Source organism: Mytilus galloprovincialis, chromosome 12 (genome assembly GCF_965363235.1).
Source record: "Mytilus galloprovincialis chromosome 12, xbMytGall1.hap1.1, whole genome shotgun sequence".
NCBI lineage: Eukaryota > Metazoa > Mollusca > Bivalvia > Mytilida > Mytilidae > Mytilus > Mytilus galloprovincialis.
In genome coordinates this window covers 49,386,690-49,405,541 of record NC_134849.1, presented here as the reverse complement: position 1 = coordinate 49,405,541, position 18,852 = coordinate 49,386,690, and the positions used below count along the sequence as shown (strand labels likewise).

The 18,852-nt window shown below is 32.1% G+C and overlaps 1 protein-coding gene and 1 long non-coding RNA gene across 6 annotated transcripts in view; one reads left to right on the top strand and one right to left on the bottom strand.

The window, feature by feature from the left end:
• The first annotated feature begins 3,285 nt into the window (after positions 1-3,285).
• LOC143054091 (uncharacterized) lies at positions 3,286-11,243 on the top strand. The gene is made up of 3 exons (XR_012971563.1): positions 3,286-3,499; positions 8,623-8,877; positions 10,633-11,243. It is a non-coding gene; the product is annotated as an uncharacterized LOC143054091 (long non-coding RNA).
• Positions 11,188-18,852, bottom strand: part of LOC143054089 (centromere protein O-like) — a 20,436-nt gene continuing 12,771 nt past the window's right edge. For all 5 annotated transcript variants that reach the window (XM_076226980.1, XM_076226981.1, XM_076226984.1 and 2 more), the window contains exons 5-6: positions 18,103-18,256; positions 11,188-11,725 (exon numbers count right to left, since the gene is read on the bottom strand). In XM_076226980.1, the coding sequence (XP_076083095.1) occupies positions 11,580-11,725; positions 18,103-18,256 (300 nt within the window). In that variant the 3' untranslated portion in view covers positions 11,188-11,579. The remainder of the gene's footprint in view (positions 11,726-18,102; positions 18,257-18,852) is intronic.

Here is an 18,852-nt window from a genome sequence, read left to right as displayed (position 1 = left end):
TAATTTTTGAAATATCACTACAGATATTTAAATTGATATTGGTTAAAAATCAAAATTATTTTATGAGGAAATAAAATATTTGTAATTGTACTGGGTGCTATATGTACAGATCTGACTTTATATACTAGGAGTTTTAAAATAATTTAATCAAATGCCTTCCTAGTGTTATTAAATTTCAAAACAATTCCCCTCCCCTCATCATTTCCTCAAAGAGTATAACTATGTTTTAAATATAAAATGAAATCATTCGTTGTTTATAAGTCGAAGTAATGTCCGCTACAAAAAAAAACTTGAAAATAAAGAACAATGTTTGACGAAGTATTAAAATCTACAATAATTGACCATTTTTATATTTAATTTTAACGATTAATACCGTTATCAACCTTAGTATATCCCAAATTCGAATTTGTGAACAACTTTTAATCTAAAACAATTGTAGACTTATTTAAGAATTGAATGCTGCTTTTTGTAAATTTATTGGGGTGTAAAAGCGTTGACCGAAGTACATTTTGTATGAAGCGCGGAAGCGCTTCATACTAAAAATGTGCGCACGGTCAACGCTTTTACAACCCTATAAAGTTACAAAAAGAAGCATTCAATACTTATAATTACATTTTTTTAGCTAGTATCATGAAAACACGATTTTTATCAAGTTTTCATTTAATTTACCTGTGCACTTTATTGTGGGACCTCGTGTCATCATGAATGATAAATGTTATTGTCTAGTACAATTGTTTCAGGAATAGCACGTGATGTGCAGTTAGCCAATCAGAATAACGTATTGTATAATGAAACATACATCTAATGTAATTATTTGAATGTAAAAACTTCATAAACAGTCAGAGACTACAAAGATACAGGTATCGATAGATTGTTTATGACGTCTTTACATTAATTCCGTTGCATGAAGTTGGATGTGTACTGATTGATTAGAACTAGATTTGAAGTAGACGTCAGTATATGCTCTCTCAAACCGTTCTTGGTGTCTTATTGTTGTTGGGATGTACAAGTACCCGGCCATTTCCACTCTGTGTTTTTAAATAAACTTCTTCAAAAGGTTACCAATTCTCAATAATAATTCTAAGATCGAAATTACAGTGTTGAATTGGTAACCTTTTGAAGAAGTTTATTTAAAGGAATGATACATTGAAAGGAACTACGTCACCAATTGAACTCAAAAAGTATTTTTAAAAGAACGAAACGAGGCTAAGGTACGTCCGTTTAACTTGCAGTGATAGTTTTTGTTCATCGTTGAAGGTCCCATCGTGGTTTTGAGATGAAGAACAGTGATATAAATACGCCGTTCCTTTGCTTTTCATGTTTTTGCTCCGCATATACTAATGTTGCGTCATGGATTGATACCCAGTTCACTTCATTTCTATTAATAAATACCAATTTATTACTTATATCGGGTGCATTTCTTTCTAACCAAAATTTTGTAATGGTTGTGTAGCGTTTGTAGCTGTTTTCTAAAAGCTACAAAAGTAGAAACAAATACATCGTTTAATTTTTGTTTACTGACCCTGTTTGAACTTTCAATAATGCATGCACATGTTGTTGGTAAACAGACGTTTGATTATGAACTTTCCGAATAGATTTTCCTCTAAGTTCAGTATTTTTATGATTTTACTTTTTAACAAACGTAGAAACAAATACCTCGTTTAATAAGGGTGAATTTAGAAACAAATGTAGCGTTTGTTCAAACAAACTACGAACGACAAACTATGCGACAAACGAAAGTAAAGTTTGCAAACGTATGGTAGAAACAAATGATCAAAACATGTGCGTGCTTAGCCGTTAGTATCGTTCGTGTTAGAAAGAAATGCAGCCATGATAAAGATATGGCCAGCATCACGCATGACAGGAAAATGTCCTTTTATGTTCATGAAGGCAAACACATATTAATTAGCTATTATATAATATGCAAAGAATTCACAGGACAATTAATCGAAATTTCGTGAAAACTTGTGCCATATATGTAATTTAAGCCAATATATATTGACTGTCTAACAAATTTTCAACAAAAATATTGAGAAGGAAATTAAAAGAATACAGTTGCAAATCATAAATTTTGCATAAATCCTCTGGTTTTCTTTCAGAATTTCAACGTGTGCTTTATGACTTTTTGTCCTGTGACTTTCTGTCCGTTTACAGTTTTTAATTATGCAAAGACTATACGGTCTCTAAAAACACCGCAAAGGACCTCCTTTGTGCACAAAGGACTTCAAAGGAGCACTAAGGACCCAAAAGAGGTTTGATAAGAGCACAAAGGACTTGAAATTGTTTATAAAATGGGGTAAAAGGGATTTCTGACGAAAACAAATATTGATTTTTATTTTTATTAAAATACTTGAGTTAAATTCGTATAAAAGTTGAAGATTTACGAAACCGTGTCTGTAATCGGTACGGATATGCATTAGATTACGGCCCTTTTCTATAAGATTTATTTTTTAAGAAAAATAACGAGAAATATACAAGGATATATACAAAAGGAAAAATAATCTCAAAACTTAATTGTGACTTTATATGTCCTGTGACTTTTTGCCTGCGACATTTTGTACTGTGACTTTTAGTCTCACATTATTATTATATACGTTTCAGACCTTTGGTAATTACAACCGTATGAGACGGCCAATCTGAGACTTTCGTGACACACATCTTTCAAAAGAAATATTGTGAATTCGATTATTTAATTTATGCATTAAAAATATCACTAAAAGGCACGCTTGCCGTGGGACATAATATATTAGTATGATAGCCTCAGGTTTGCACTTACAGAAAAAATAAATTAAAACTACATTTGCGAAATCTAATAAAAAATAGATTATCCGTTTCATGTGAAAGATAGTTCAAAATCTGTTGTAAGAACTACGGATGAAATGTGTTTGTTTTTCTTAAGCTCTTATTCTATTGTGTGTTTCACTGTTTACGGATTAATCGAATCAGATATTTCATTAACTTATCTTATTTTGAAGGTTGGGTATACAGTCACTTGGTCAGTTCAGGCGAAATTAAATTTGTTATCTGTCAAACCAAAAAAATCAATGAATTGCATACGAAACAAAAAATATAAAAATAAAGTGCTGTACAAAGTATTTCAATTTAATTACTTTTTCATTTCATTTCATCCCAGAGAACTGTCTCGGTCATCTCGACAATTAAAGCCATAAATTGTTATCTTTGACACTGCCGTATAATATACTATGACCACCATGACATGGACCTTCAAATATACAAACATTTCACTAATTATTAATCCTTGCGTTATGTATTGTTTTATTATAATCGGATGAACCTGTCAAATCTTACTGACAAAACAGGTTTGGTTTATAACGGTTCGAAAATATCAAACTTGTATCAGTATTTCAAAATGCCTGAGGTAACAAAAACTCGTGAGCTCAGCATTCTGACCAAAACACCAACACATTATCTTGTGAAATATACAGGAAGCAAAACTTACAAAGTCAGAATCAGAGATCTCTTTAGATTGAAAGGAGAGGTTTGTACATATACTTTCACATAATGTAAAATAATTGTAATCTAATATTCTGCAATGCGTCTGTTTTTGAAAATGACCAGGTTTTCGTTCGCCCAGTATATCATGTATATATGTTGAATTTATTCTTGGCCGAATAGTTGTTAACTAGCTGTGACGGTTCGCGTGTTATAAAACCCACTTATATTTTCTAACTACACTTATTTTCAATTCAATCTTTCAAAATGATTGACTGGTTCTTAGAATTTCAAACTTTACCTATGTTTTTTTTTATTAATGTAGTGAATAGCATGAGTTCCAAGTAAATAATCAAGTTGCTCAATGATACTGAAATATTATATGTAATTCTTGATAAAAACATTTTTTTACTCTGATACAAATATCAAAACCCTTTGTTGAAAACTAAAACGAAGAATTAAAACAAATGTCTTTTACTCTCTTTAAAACTTAAAATGTCAGGCTTTGTCTTTTTGAATCCTATATAAAAACTGACATGTTGGCGTTCTGGACGTGGTAAGTAATACATAGAAATACAAGTTTTTTTTACATCCCATCAAAGCGGAAATAAAAATCATGTAGGAAAATAATCTACATAAAAATCAATAAAACATTTGCCCTATTTAATTTTTGAACTTGCATTCAATTCAATTCAAATGTCAAGTTATTGCTTTATAAACTTTGAACAATAAGTTTGTGACAAGTACATAATAAGTATACAATATAACTGAGTATATATGTTACAGTAAATAGGTGAAATTAGGAATTACACGTAATTACTAAACATTTCCGTAAATACCTGTAATTACTAGCCAATTTAGTAATTACATGTGTTTACTAGTTGTTTCAGTGATTACTGGTAATCACTGATTTTTTTTGTCATTTTTACAGCTATTTACTAACTTGATGTTTTTGTTTTTTTTTAAATTAAAAACATAATTCAAGATGCCAAATAAGAAAGTAAAGGGGAAGGGATTTTAAGGGAGCTTACTTAAGGATGTAGGAATATAAGGCACATCAGAAGTGCATACTCTTTAGTATTTGTGAATTAAAACTGGAAAATGGTTGTTTTTTAGGTTTTGAAACTCCGTTAATATATGCATGCAAGACAATGATATCAATCCAAAATTGAGAAATACTTTCGTGCGAAGTTTATAGACACCTATTTTTGATGATAAACATTCTATTGTGCCAAATTTGGTTAAATGATCTTAATTATTCTTAAAATCTCATAATTTTGTTAAACTCAAATCTCCATCATGCACTGTGGTTTAAAACCTTAAAATAACTTTCTCCAAACACCCTGGATTTCTATCAAACTTGGACAGAAGCTAAATGTTTATGATCATACGATAATATCCAAAAGTAAAGTTTGTAAAAAAAATCCCTTTTTTCGTATATTACTTATAAATGGAGTAGGTTTTTTGTCCAGTTAATATTACATACACTCTGCAGTTAAAGTTAATAAAACATTAGATTTTATAAACCATCCTGGATTTTTACCCAATTTTGACAGAAGCTTTTTACAGTACTAGTCAAAAGATAGTATCTAGAGGAAAGTTTTAATATTTTTTTCCCCATTTTTGTTGAGCCTGCGATTAACAGCAAAAGTAGGCGAGAGTATTTGTTCTGCAAAACCCTTACAATTTTAATAGATAAATACATCGATAACCCATCTCCAGCTAGCGGTTGAATTGAAGGTCACACTGAATGCGTATTCAATGAGGTCCAAATATTCACTCGCAAGTGCACAACTCATCAACCTTGTTTCTCAGCTAATTTAACAAAATAGAACCAGATTGGCTGCTACCAGTGAATTATAATTTAACTATATCATATTTATTAATGATTTAACAACAAAAATAAGATATATCTCGAAGCTAATGCACATAACAGTTCATTCCAGTTCTTTACCTACATAACGTTATCTTATCTTTATAAGACTCAATAAGTCTAAATATTCTTAAAATTCAAAGTTTTCTTTAAAAAGTTAAAACATAATGCTTTGGGAAAATTTCCATTTCTGATTTCCATGTCTGCTGAAATTGGTAAAAAAATATCTGTATAATGCCCAACTTAACCATTTTGGATTAAAACTAAAGTTACTCTTATTTAACCAAATATTTGAAAGTCCATATTTATTCAAGATGTTTTTATACAAATTAACCATTCAAAATTTTAAGAGTACTAACTGATCTTCTAGTTAGTATTACCATAACTTTTGATCACCTGACCATAATACAACATTGTTTTAGCAGTCAGTAAATGGGTGTAAAAATTCATTTTGAAATTAGTAATTACTGGTAATAACTGGACCGTTTAAGGAATTACTTGTATTAACTAAGTGCATCGGGAATTACCTGTAATTCCTAAATTTTAGTAATTACATGTAATTCCTAATTTCACCTATTTACTGTAACATATATATAGTAATTAAGCTATAAATCCTTGCTTGTGTTGATTTCTTTATCTTGTTTTGAGGTTTCATTTGGAAATTATCAAACTGTTCTGTGACTTTTATCAAGAAATTGCAATTGTTTCAAGGAGGTTTTGAAAAAAAATCATTAATTTTGCATGGAAAATGATTTTGAATAATTTATATAATCAATGAATGATATACTAGTAGTATTTAAAAAGTGTAATCTTCGATAACATTTAACGTTCTTGTAATGGTTGATAGCTCTGTATAGACAACCTATCAAAATGTATTTTAAACTATATTAAATAGTAAATTCGTGTAGATGAAGCCATATCATTTATTTAAAAAAATACATCTATTATGTCATAAACTTGGCATTTTGATGGACTGTGTTTTGTTTATAATCAGGACTTGAAGAGATTATTCAACTGCAATAAATAACACAAACATTGAAATACCTATCAAAATGTATTTTAAACTTTATTAGGAAAATTGATAGCTAATTAATCCCCCCTACCTACACCTGTAACCAATAAGTTATTGGCGGTTTTTTTCGGTCAGCTATATTAATTTGTTCTGCTCTTGTTTTTTAAACCGTTTTACCGCTTTCGTGTCGTTCGGTCCAAATAAATTGAATATGAGCTTAGTACAATTATCATTCATCAACAGTTATCATCAATTTCTTTGACCAATGTAAACTAGTCTTTGGACTGTTGCAATACAAAATCTTTAGCTTCGCTTTAGAATGATGTCGTATTCATTTTGGTTCAAAAATGTTTAACTTTACCACTTGTAAGCTGCGTAAAACTTTAGACATAATGGTACATTGATAAATATTAAGGGGGATTAGCAATACATCTTATTTTGGAAACTGTTCTGTACATGCTTAGAGTAAGGAAAATATATAACAAAAGACAAACTAGAGGCTCTAAAGGGCCTGTGTCACTCACCTTGGTCTATGTGCATATTAAACAAAGAACACATATGGATTCATAACAAAATTGTGTTTTGGTGTTGGTGATGTGTTTGTAGATCTGACTTCATTGAACAATCTCGCTGCTTACAATTATCTCTATTTGTAATGAAATTGGCCCAAACGTGACAGTGGAAAATATTTTGTAAAAATTTACAAAATTTACGAAAAATGTAAACAAGAGGCTCTTCAGAGCCTTGTCGCTCACCTTGGTCTATGTGCATATTAAACAAAGGACACAGATGGATTCATGACAAAATTGTGTTTTGGTGATGGTGATATGTTTGTAGACCTTACTTTACTGAACATTCTTGCTACTTATAATTTTCTCTATCTGTAATGAACTTGACCCTTTAGTTACAGAGGAAAATATTTTGTAAAAACTTACCAAAATTTACCAAATAAATGAAAATTGTTAAAAATTGACTATAAAGGGCAATAAATCCTTAAGAGGTCAACTGACCATATTGGTCATGTTGACTTATTTGTAGATCTTACTTTGCTGAACATTATTGCTGTTTACAGTTTATCTCTATCTATAATAATATTCAAGATAATAACCGAAAACTGCAAAATTACCAATTCAGGGGCAGCAACACAACAACCGTGTTGTCCGATTCATCTGAGAATTTCAGGGCAGATAGATCTTGACTTGGTTAAATATTTTACCCCATGTCAGATTTGCTCTTCTGGCCAGGTGAGGTAAAAATAAAATGGTTATCTTACTGTTGGAACCCCTCCCTTTTTTGGATGATCAATGCATTTGAATGGGGACATATATAGTTGGAACACACCCCTTGTCCTGGACTGGGACCCCTCCCCTTTTTAAAAATGGCTGGATCCACCTGCGATTGCTGTGCAAGTAGGGAAGATCCATGGTCTTGGTTCCGTTTCGGGTAGGAACATTCATTATGTCACTATTTAAAACAAATGGGGAATGTGTCAATGGGACACAGATGATGTCCCCACTTGCATATCATAAATGTTATAAAGGGACATTACTGTGTTGTTTTGTGGTAATATAATATTTGTTAAAGTAATATGTATAAGTCTCATAACATTTCGTTGGGGCTAACTTAAGTTTGAGAACAGTCATGAAAAATTCAGCAAGTTTTCCATTTGTAAAGGGGTATAAGTCATGAACGGTAAAACTGACACCACCAAAATTCAAGCTTGATCTTAATTTGTGGTGATAAGCATTGTCAGAGACATATAATAATTGTGTCTCTGGCATTGTGTATAAGTTTCATAACATAACCATTTGGTTGAGGCCAACTTAATTTAGAGAATGGAAACGTAAACTTTCAGCAATTTTTATTTTGATAAAGATCATAACGTAAAAGTGACACCATCCAAATTCAAGATTGATCTGTATTATGCAGTAATAACCATAGTGTTTAATAACATTTGGTTAAGGCAAACTAAAGTTAGAGAACAGTAACGAAAAATTCTTATGTAATGAAGGGGCATAACTCTAGAATGATTATAATGACGCCACCACAATTCAAACTTGATCTGTGTTTTGTGGTAATAAGCATTGTGTTTAAGTTTCATAACATAATTTTTGGTTGAGGCAAACTAAAGTTAGAGAACGGAAACCAACTTTGGGATTACGGACTGACGTACAGACGGACAAAAGTTAAAAAAAAGGGGTTGTTAAAAACATTAGATGTATACTGGTGTAATATTTGTAGCAGATATGTATAAAATGATGCATTACATGTTATCATTTTTTAGATTCAAAACATGGTCTCCTATGAGGTACAGTATGGAACCAGTAGATAAGTTGCCACTGCTCTTATTATTGGATCTGGGACAGAGACCGAGATGGTTCAAATGAAAACCAGTAGAGAGACATCACATTCATTAAGTGAAGCATCAACAAAACCACCAACTCTACCTTAAAATCAACATACAGGGCAGCCAGATTACTCTAGCCTACCTACCACCAGACGTCCTGCTGAGAGGAAAAGGACAAAAAATATAGCAATGGTGAGTTTTACCATAACATAAAGTCATTACAAATCTGGCATGGAGTGTTGCATTGTGTCCCATTAACCCATATCTCACACACATTTATCCTTTTATTCATAATATATCTAACAATTCTTTTGATAACCTAATGTTCATCCATCACCAAGTTCCTGGTTTCTACAGTCATGTTGTCAGATGTTAGAAAACTACACAGAATAATAATGAAAACAAGAGGCTCTAAAGAGCATGTGCCAATCACCTACATCTTCAACAATAGTAACTTTTCAGTAAAAATAAAGATTATTTAGGAAATAACTCTATAGAGTTAACTGATAATTTAGGTCATGTTGGTATATCTGTAGAATTTATCCTGCTGACAAATATTTCTTTTAAAAGTTTCTAATTCTCTATTATAGTTTTCAGGAAATGAGCAAAAACTGCAAAAAATGTTAAAAACGATCATAAAAGGCCAATTATGAGTTTGACTAAATATAGATCTTGTCAGACAGATTATAAGTGCTTCTTTAAAGTGTCTAGCTATCTACAGTTTTTAAGATAATAGGCAAAAATGGGAAAATTCACCATATGAGGGATATAACTCCTTTAAGAAGTCTTCTGACAGTTATGACTTGATGAACAATAGATATAGCTGGCCCATCAGATTTGATCTATTAAGGAGGCTCGTGGGTATAAAAAAAATCAGCATTTTTCATTCCAAATTTTTTCATTCCAAATTTTATTTATTACACTATTAGTTATTACTTTATAATATGGTACAAAAATGACCCAGACAAATTGATTTGGTTTGGTCACAGATGACTTTAAAAATGTTTATATCATTGAAAAAGCTCCAAATTATCTCCCTTCGGTGCAAAAATGTCATTTTTTGACGTTTAAATTGAAATATCTGTTTTAGCTCATCAGTGACCTATATTTTTTATTATTGTTTTCAAACAAGCTGTACATAAACTAAATAATTGTAAAATTAAGCGATTTCTATAATTTAGTTCTTTTTTTATTTCCATATTACCAATATTTCTCCTATTAGTTCAACTGAAAAAGAGGACATTAACAAAATGTATGCTTCTTTCGGAGGCAGATTGTGAGCTTAACGGTGACCCCATAATTTTATTTTATATTACTAATTAGGTATAAGATAAAGTTTAATCCTAGAAAAATACAGCAAAATCCTATATTAGAAAAAAAGTTGATTTAGACCCGCGAGCCCCCTTAATACCAATTTTCAAAATAAAAGGCAAAAGTTGCACTTTACCCCTATCCTCTAATTTGAGCCATGGCAACTATTTTGGTTGGCAGACAGGATCATCAGACACTAGATACACTAAGTTGATTAAAAAAAATAAGACTTGGCAAAAGTTTGATAATGTACACTACTACACTTAGTTTGATAATACTTCCTTCTCAATTCAGAAGTTTTTTCTGTATATCATATTTGTTTTGTACATAAATCAGGACCTTTGATTTCCCTAGTTTTAAACTTGTCATATTGAAGCCTTTTTGTAACTGGATTTGCGCAATGGGATTTTCTCATTGTTGAAGGCTATATGTTGACCTATAGCTAGCCTGCTAAATTCTACAGTATTAGATTTTAGTAGATAAGTTGTCTCATGGCAATATGCGGTTGAGGCAAAGATTTTTCATATTGAGGTGCATAATACCATTGTAATAAGAGATGCAATGTAAGATATCAATCTTATAGCTTCTTTTCCCCTCATTTATAGACTTTTAAAAAAAAATTTGACTTTATTTCAGAGGCAATCAAAAACCTCCAGAAAAGTACCACTCTCCAAAACTGGACCATCTGAATCAACAAGCAGACCATCAGTTTCTACCTTCAGAACAGTACCACCCACATCACTTACACCAACACAACCAACAATGTATGCAGGTTCCAATTTTCCTGATAACGACAAGATTATTAAGTTGTTACATGTTATAATAGAGCAAAATACCAAACTTGAACATAAACTAGATGCCATGAACAGACGTCTAATGACCATTGAAGTCAAACAGGATACAATGATAGACCTACTGCAAAGATGTGACAAGTTCCTTGAATATGAAACATGAGAGATTTCTTTTTACTTCTTCATCATATTGAAGATTTGAGTTGAACTTGCTGGGAAATTGTGCAAACAAGATAACTAGTTTTCTTATCAAACAAAGATCATTCACCTATTGTTATTTTTATATATTTCAGTGAAATAAATAAGAAAAGATGGAATTATTATACTAGCAATATAATTGATATCATTAAATACATAGCTAAACAATGTCCTAATAAGAATATTACACGAAAAATATAAAAACTTTTCTCAAAAGTGGTTTATTAAAAAAAAGTCTTGGGAGACACTTTTAATCTACGACATTATTTGTTTTCTGTCCAATTTCCAACGATAAACAGTTGGTCTCTTGCTAGGAAAACACACAAATCATTGACATGGCAATGTTGTAGCCATAATCATATCCACTATTATCAATTAGTCTCATCATCTATATTTGGTTATCATAAAGCAACACATCAAATATGTATTCCAGTCTCTAAAATTGCTTCTATAGGTGGTTACCTCATCTAGAAAGAGTCTTCTCTAGGAACAATGTATGTTTGGAGGGAACATCCATAGACAACATAACAGGTTCCATTCGTTTTATTTTTTGCTTTGATAGCAGAAAAGCTACAGCTTGGGATATATAATATTCTATTTGTCAAACTGGTAAGATGTGAGATTTTTGTAATCTTTCATAATATTAAAAACTGCATCTGTCAGCAGTTCTGTTTGTAAGTTGTTTTTCCATTCTTTGACAAGTTTTTCCTTTGGCTTAACACCATGCCCTTCTGAATCATCTGTAATTCAGATAAATACATTAATATTTATATAAAAGTACAGTATATATATCAAAAGAGTCCTGTACACAAATGGCCAAGCTGTAATTTAAAGGAGCACACATATATATAGTAACAATACTTGTATTTGATAGGCTTACTATAGCACCTTGTTAAATGGTTCTGACGAGAGTTGATTATTTCATTTTCATAAATCATCACAACTAAGATTAATCTTATTCATGTTATTGATATCAGATAAGAAGATCTGTAATGTTTGACTATAAGACAATTATTCACCACCAAAAATACAAAAGATGTACATCCTTCAACTATGATCCTTAAACTGACAAACAGGTATTCATGATGACCTTTGTATAATATAAGGTTTGATTACTACAACCATCACAAACAGTTGACTTTATCAATGATTCATGCATATGAGGTCATTGTCAAATGAACCATGCCAGACAGACACATACACATTACAATCATACCCATACCATATAGTATCTAAGAAACAGACCTTATTACGAGTCCACACGCTGAAATGTCTTGTCTGCTTTACTGACAATTGCTTCATTTAATGTTGTTAGAAATAAAAAATGTGCCAATGAAGAAGACTGTACTGGTTGAAACATATGGGCCTTCTTGATTTGTCCAACTAAATATGACTCGAGTAACCATGGTAACGGAGTTAAAATATCATTGCTAGTGTGCAAATGATGATTGCCAGAAGGACATACCAGTACAATCATTCAATACACCAAATATAGTTGACCTATTGTTTATAGTATTAGACATGTTTGAAAAACAGATCAAAATAACAAAAACTAAACATAGAACAATTGACCTTACAAATGAGCCAATAAAACCTGCCTGACTATCACATAGTATCACTACATGTGAGATATAATAGTGAACTCATCATTAACAATAACAGTAAAAAGTCTTTGATGGCATTGTAAGAAATGGATCAGCTATTTCCATTAGGCATTAACAATTACAGTTAATACAGTATTTGGTGGAATTTTGTGAAGTGGACTAGTATACTTGGCATCCTTTGAAAAAGAGCTTGCACTCACAATTGACAATGATAGTCAATCAAGTCTTTGTTGGCAAGGTGTTTATAAGGTCAATGCACTCACAATTGACAATCATAGTCAATCTAGTCTTTGTTGGCAAGGTGTTTATAAGGCCAATGCACTCACAATTGACAATGATAGTCAATCTAGTCTTTGTTGGCAAGGTGTTTATAAGGTCAATGCACTCACAATTGACAATGATAGTCAATCTAGTCTTTGTTGGCAAGGTGTTTTTAAGGTCAATGCACTCACAATTGAAAATCATAGTCAATCTAGTCTTTGTTGGCAATGTTATAAGGTCAATGTACTCACAATTGACAATCTTAGTCATACTAGTCTTTGATGGCAAGGTGTTTTTAAGGTCACTACTCACCATTGACCAATAATAGTAAATCTAGTCTTTTTTGGAAAGGTTATAAGGTCAATGCACTCACAATTGACAATCATAGTCAATCTAGTCTTTGTTGGCAAGGTGTTTATAAGGTCAATGCACTCACAATTGACAATCATACTCAATCTTGTCTTTGTTGGCAATGTTATAAGGTCAATGCACTCACAATTGAAAATCATATTTAATCTAGTCTTTGTTGGCAAGGTGTTTATAAGGTCAATGCACTCACAATTGACAATCATAGTCAATCTAGTCTTTGTTGGCAAGGTGTTTATAAGGTCAATGCACTCACAATTGACAATCATAGTCAATCTAGTCTTTGTTGTCAAGGTGTTTATAAGGTCAATGCACTCACAATTGACAGTCATAGTCAAACTAGTCTTTGTTGGCCAGGTGTTTATAAGTTCAATGCACTCACAATTGACAATCATAGTCAATCAAGTATTTGTTAGCAAGGTGTTTATAAGTTCAATGCACTCACAATTGACAATCATAGTCAATCAAGTATTTGTTAGCAAGGTGTTTATAAGGTCAATGTACTCACAATTGACAATCAAAGTCAATATAGTCTTTGTTGGCAAGGTGTTTATAAGGTCAATGCACTCACAATTAACAATCAAAGTCAATATAGTCTTTGTTGGCAAGGTGTTTATAAGGTCAATGCACTCACAATTGACAATCATAGTCCAGGCCTCGACAATAACGCTTGTCCGATTGTCTGGTACCAGAGGTAAAAAAGGTCGGACAAGTAAAAGCTATACCAAGCTTGTCGATGGGACAAGTAGAATCATTCTGCAGAAAAAAAAATTTAATCCAACTTTGATGAACAAAGTATAATTATTAACAAAAAAACAAAAAAAAACAAGAAAAGAAGATTTGTTTGACATCATTCCTTTTAAAACTGAAACCAGTCTTACCGATCCCATTCAACCATGCCCTTTTTAGATAAGGTAACTTTAAAAGACAGTTCGTGACCAGCTCGGAAATGGTTGGCTCCAAATCTAATAGACAGTTGGGCACCGTAGGAGACATATTTCTTAGACATGATTAATAGACAGTTTGGCAAGGCAGTAGACATTTCTGGACTAAGACAAATCAGAACCTCTTTTCCTACCTTATTTTGTTGCTTTATAATAATTAATACCAATGTCCATACCATATTTTTTAAATAAGAATGAGGAAATTATTTACCATGAAAATCATTAAATCATGTTTGATCTTTATGTAGAAAAAACAATACTTGCAATGCAGTGACCTATAGTTGTTAATTTCTGTGTCATTTGGTCTTTTGTCTCATTGACAATCATACCTCATATTCTTTTTATTGATTGCATTTGAATAAACTTTTTTCAACTTTTAAAAAAATAGGATAAAAATCAAATGAGTGTACATTTAGAGGCCAATCAGATGGTGCCTCATGTGCAATGTATGATGAGACTTTAGCATTGATAAAAACTAGAACCTAAGTCATGTGACACAACTGAATTCAGTTGTTCATGGCTCCTATCTTTTAAAAGTATTTCAAAGGATATAAATCAAATTCTGTTCAATTTTTTTTTATTTATTTTGTTCCTTGAATCAACTTGAAATGCAAAAAAGGTTAATATTGAGATTTTTTTTGGACAAGTTACAATTTCATTCGGACAAGTAAGTTTTGGTATGTACTTGTCCTACTGGACAAGTTGAAAAAAAAGTTATTGTAGAGGCTTGTAGTCTATCAAGTCTTAGTTGGCAAGGTGTTTATAAGGTCAATGCACTCACAATTGAAAATCATAGTTAATCTTGTCTTTGTTGGCAAGGTGTTTATAAGGTCAATGCACTCACAATTGACAATCATAGTCAATCTAGTCTTAGTTGGCAAGGTGTTTATGAGGTCAATGCACTCACAATTGACAATCATCTAGTCTTTGTTTGCAATGTTATAAGGTCAATGCACTCACAATTGACAATCATAGTCAATCTAGTCTTTGTTGGCAAGGTGTTGATAAGGTCAATGCACTCACAATTGAAAATCATAGTCAATCTAGTCTTTGTTGGCAATGTTATAAGGTCAATGCACTCACAATTGACAATCATAGTCAATCTAGTCTTTGTTGGCAAGGTGTTTATAAGGTCAATGCAATAACAATTAACAATCATAGTCAATCTAGTCTTTGTTGGCAAGGTGTTTATAAGGTCACTGTACTCACCATTGACCATTAATAGCCAATCTAGTCTTTGTTGACATAGTGTTTATAAGGTCAATGCACTCACAATTGAAAATCATAGTCAATCTAGTCTTTGTTGGCAAGGTGTTTATAAGGTCAATGCACTCACAATTGACAATCATAGTCAATTTAGTCTTTGTTGGCAAGGTTATAAGGGCTAATGCACTCACAATTGACAATCATAGTTAATCTAGTCTTTGTTAGCAAGGTGTGTATAAGGTCAATGCACTCACAATTGACAAGCATAGTCAATCTAGTATTTGTTGGCAAGGTGTTTATAAGGTCAATGCACTCACAATTGACAATCATAGTCAATCTAGTCTTTGTTGGAACGGTGTTTATAAGGTCCATGCACTCACAATTGACAATCATTATCAATCTAGTCTTTGTTGGCAAGTTGTTTATAAGGTCAATGCACTCACAATTGACAATCTTAGTCAATCTAGTCTTTGTTGGCAAGGTGTTTATAAGGTCAATGCACTCACAATTGACAATCATAGTCAATCTAGTCTTTGTTGGCAAGGTGTTTATAAGATCAATGCACTCACAATTGACAATCATAGTCAATCTAGTCTTTGTTAGCAAGGTGTTTATAAGGTCACTGTACTCACCATTGACCATTAATAGTCAATCTAGTCTTTGTTGGCAAGGTTATAAGGTCAATGCACTCACAATTGACAATCATAGTCTTTCCAGTGGCGTAGCCAGGGTTGGAACGATGTGGATGCGAACTGTCGCCGAGGGGAACGAGGCAAAAACCTTTCGGGACTTTTTTATGCAGAAAATTATTTTTTTCCTGTATGCATGTCAGTGTATTCCCCTAGAATCCGACACTGGTTAGATTTTCGTTTTTAATTTCAAAATACCCTTTGGTATAAATTATATTTCCAACAGAATTTTATGAACAATACTACCATCACTAAATTCAGAAATATTTAATGTAAAGTTTCACACCAAATCTTATATTTGACATCTCAAAAACAAACCCATTTAATACAGCGGCACTTCTGTATATGGAACTTCGGAATATAGGAACCGAAGTGACACCCCCTCATTTCCTGGAATTTTAGCTTCCCAAAGAGGTTTTTGATTACTTGTCTTAACTCATTGCTGCGAGAGGATATGGAAATACCGGGCCTCCGTCCGTCCAGTCTTGTTAGCGCTGTCATTTGTACAATTCTTGCCAGATTTTTGTGAAACTTATATCATCATGCAGCAATGTCTTTCACACATGCGAGTATAAATCCTGATCAAATATTTTTGACCAATACATGCCCCTTGTAAATATAAATTATAAATGCAAATCTCATTGTATTTGTTTGGAAGCTTTTTCTCTCGAGATATAAATTTAAAAAAAGAAAAAGTGCTTTGTTTAGTTTTTGCCCTCTTGTACATAAAAATGTTTCTTGGATGCGGGGGACATTGGATCTCTGATCTTTTATTGAAAACAACATTAATATTTGTACCTAGATGGAAAAGGGTATTTGTGAATCCTGGAATAAAATAACTTCGTTACAAATAGAGTTGTCGTCTTTCGTGCCAAAGAAAAAAGTAAAATCACAAAAATACTGAACTCCAAGGAAAATTCAAAAAGGAAAGTCCCCAATCAAATGGGGAAAACAATATTAGAATATGATGTTTCAGATTTTTTTTATCCATCTTGTTTACATAAAGGAAAAACCACGCATACGGCTTCGGAAATGATTGGAAGCTATTCTCATATTCTCATATACATTCGGATACCATCATGTGTATATGCTGTCAACTGTCATTATATAATTATTAAAGAAAAAAAACATTTTTTTTGTCAAATTGATGTGGATGCTTGAGCATCTGAGCATACATGCAAGCTATGCCACTGCTTTCTAGTCTTTGTTGGCAAGGTTATAAGGTCAATGTACTCACAATTGACAATCATAGTCAATCTAGTGTTTGAAGGCAAGGTGTTTATAAGGTCACTGTACTCACCATTGACCATGAATAGTCAATTTAGTCTTGGTTGGCAAGGTTATAAGGTCAATGCACTCACAATTGACAATCATAGTCAATCTAGTGTTTGAAGGCAAGGTGTTTTTAAGGTCACTGTACTCACCATTGACCATGAATAGTCAATTTAGTCTTGGTTGGCAAGGTTATAAGGTCAATGCACTCACAATTGACAATCATAGTCAATCTAGTCTTTGTTGACATAGTGTTTATAAGGTCAATGCACTCACTATTAACCATTAATAGTCAATCTAGTCATTGTTGGCAAGGTTATAAGGTAAATGCACTCACAATTGACAATCATAGTCAATCTAGTCTTTGATGGCAAGGTGTGTATAAGGTCACTGTACTTACCATTGACCATTAATAGTCAATCTAATCTTTGTTGGCAAGATTATAAGGTCAATGCACTCACAATAGACAATCATAGTCAATCTAGTCTTTGTTGGCAAGGTGTTTATAAGGTCAATGCATTACAGTTCACAATCATAGTCAATCTAGTCTTTGTAGGCATGGTGTTTATAAGGTCAATGCACTCACAATTGAAAATCATAGCCAATCTAGTCTTTGTTGACATTGTGTTTATAAGATCAATGTACTCACCATTAACAATAACTGTCAATCCAATCTGTGTTGGCATATTGTTTATAAGATCAATGTGCTCACCATTAATAATAACAGTAAATCTAGTCTGTGTTGACATAGTGTTTATAAGGTCAATGTACTCACCATTAACAATAACTGTTAATCTAGTCTTTGTCGGCATTGTGTGAAGTAGATCAGTGTATGTTAACTGGAATTCTAGCTGAAGTATATCTGAAGAATTTCCTATCTTTATTTCAATAAAGTCAACAGGTTCACTGTAATCTACGTTTAGTTTGCCCTGAAAATAATCATAGCCATCTAAAGCTTTCAAAGACTAATAAATATATATATATAGTGCTTAAAAAGATAATACTGGGGATTCATCATAATTCTTTGGATTCCTGTTTTTCCAGTACTTGGGGAATAAGTGTGAACAAGGAAACATAATACAAAATTACAATTTTTCTTTAGGCTTGTATATAGACTTTGTCAAAACTAAATTAGTGGCTAAAACAATGAGAACCTGTGTAACTTATCTTGGTCTTTCTGCATATTCAACATAGGACACTCTCAAACATTGTAGACACTAATAGAATTCATGATTATTATCTCTGTTTTTGCTGAACTTATATTGCTTATCATTTAGTCTGTTTAGTTTCTCTACATCTTCTTAAGATTTTACACAAAACACAAAAGAGGGTAAACAAATCCTCATTTGAGTGTAATCATTCCTCTAAAAGGGGGGTCAGACCTTTCTTTATCAGCACTCCTGCATCGGCTGTATTTAAGCTCAAGGTTTTCACAATTGATCCTTTCGAAATTTCTGGATGTCAGGATTTAAATTTCTTTAAATTCAAGACCTCAGGATTTCATGTTTTTAAGCCTGGGATTGTT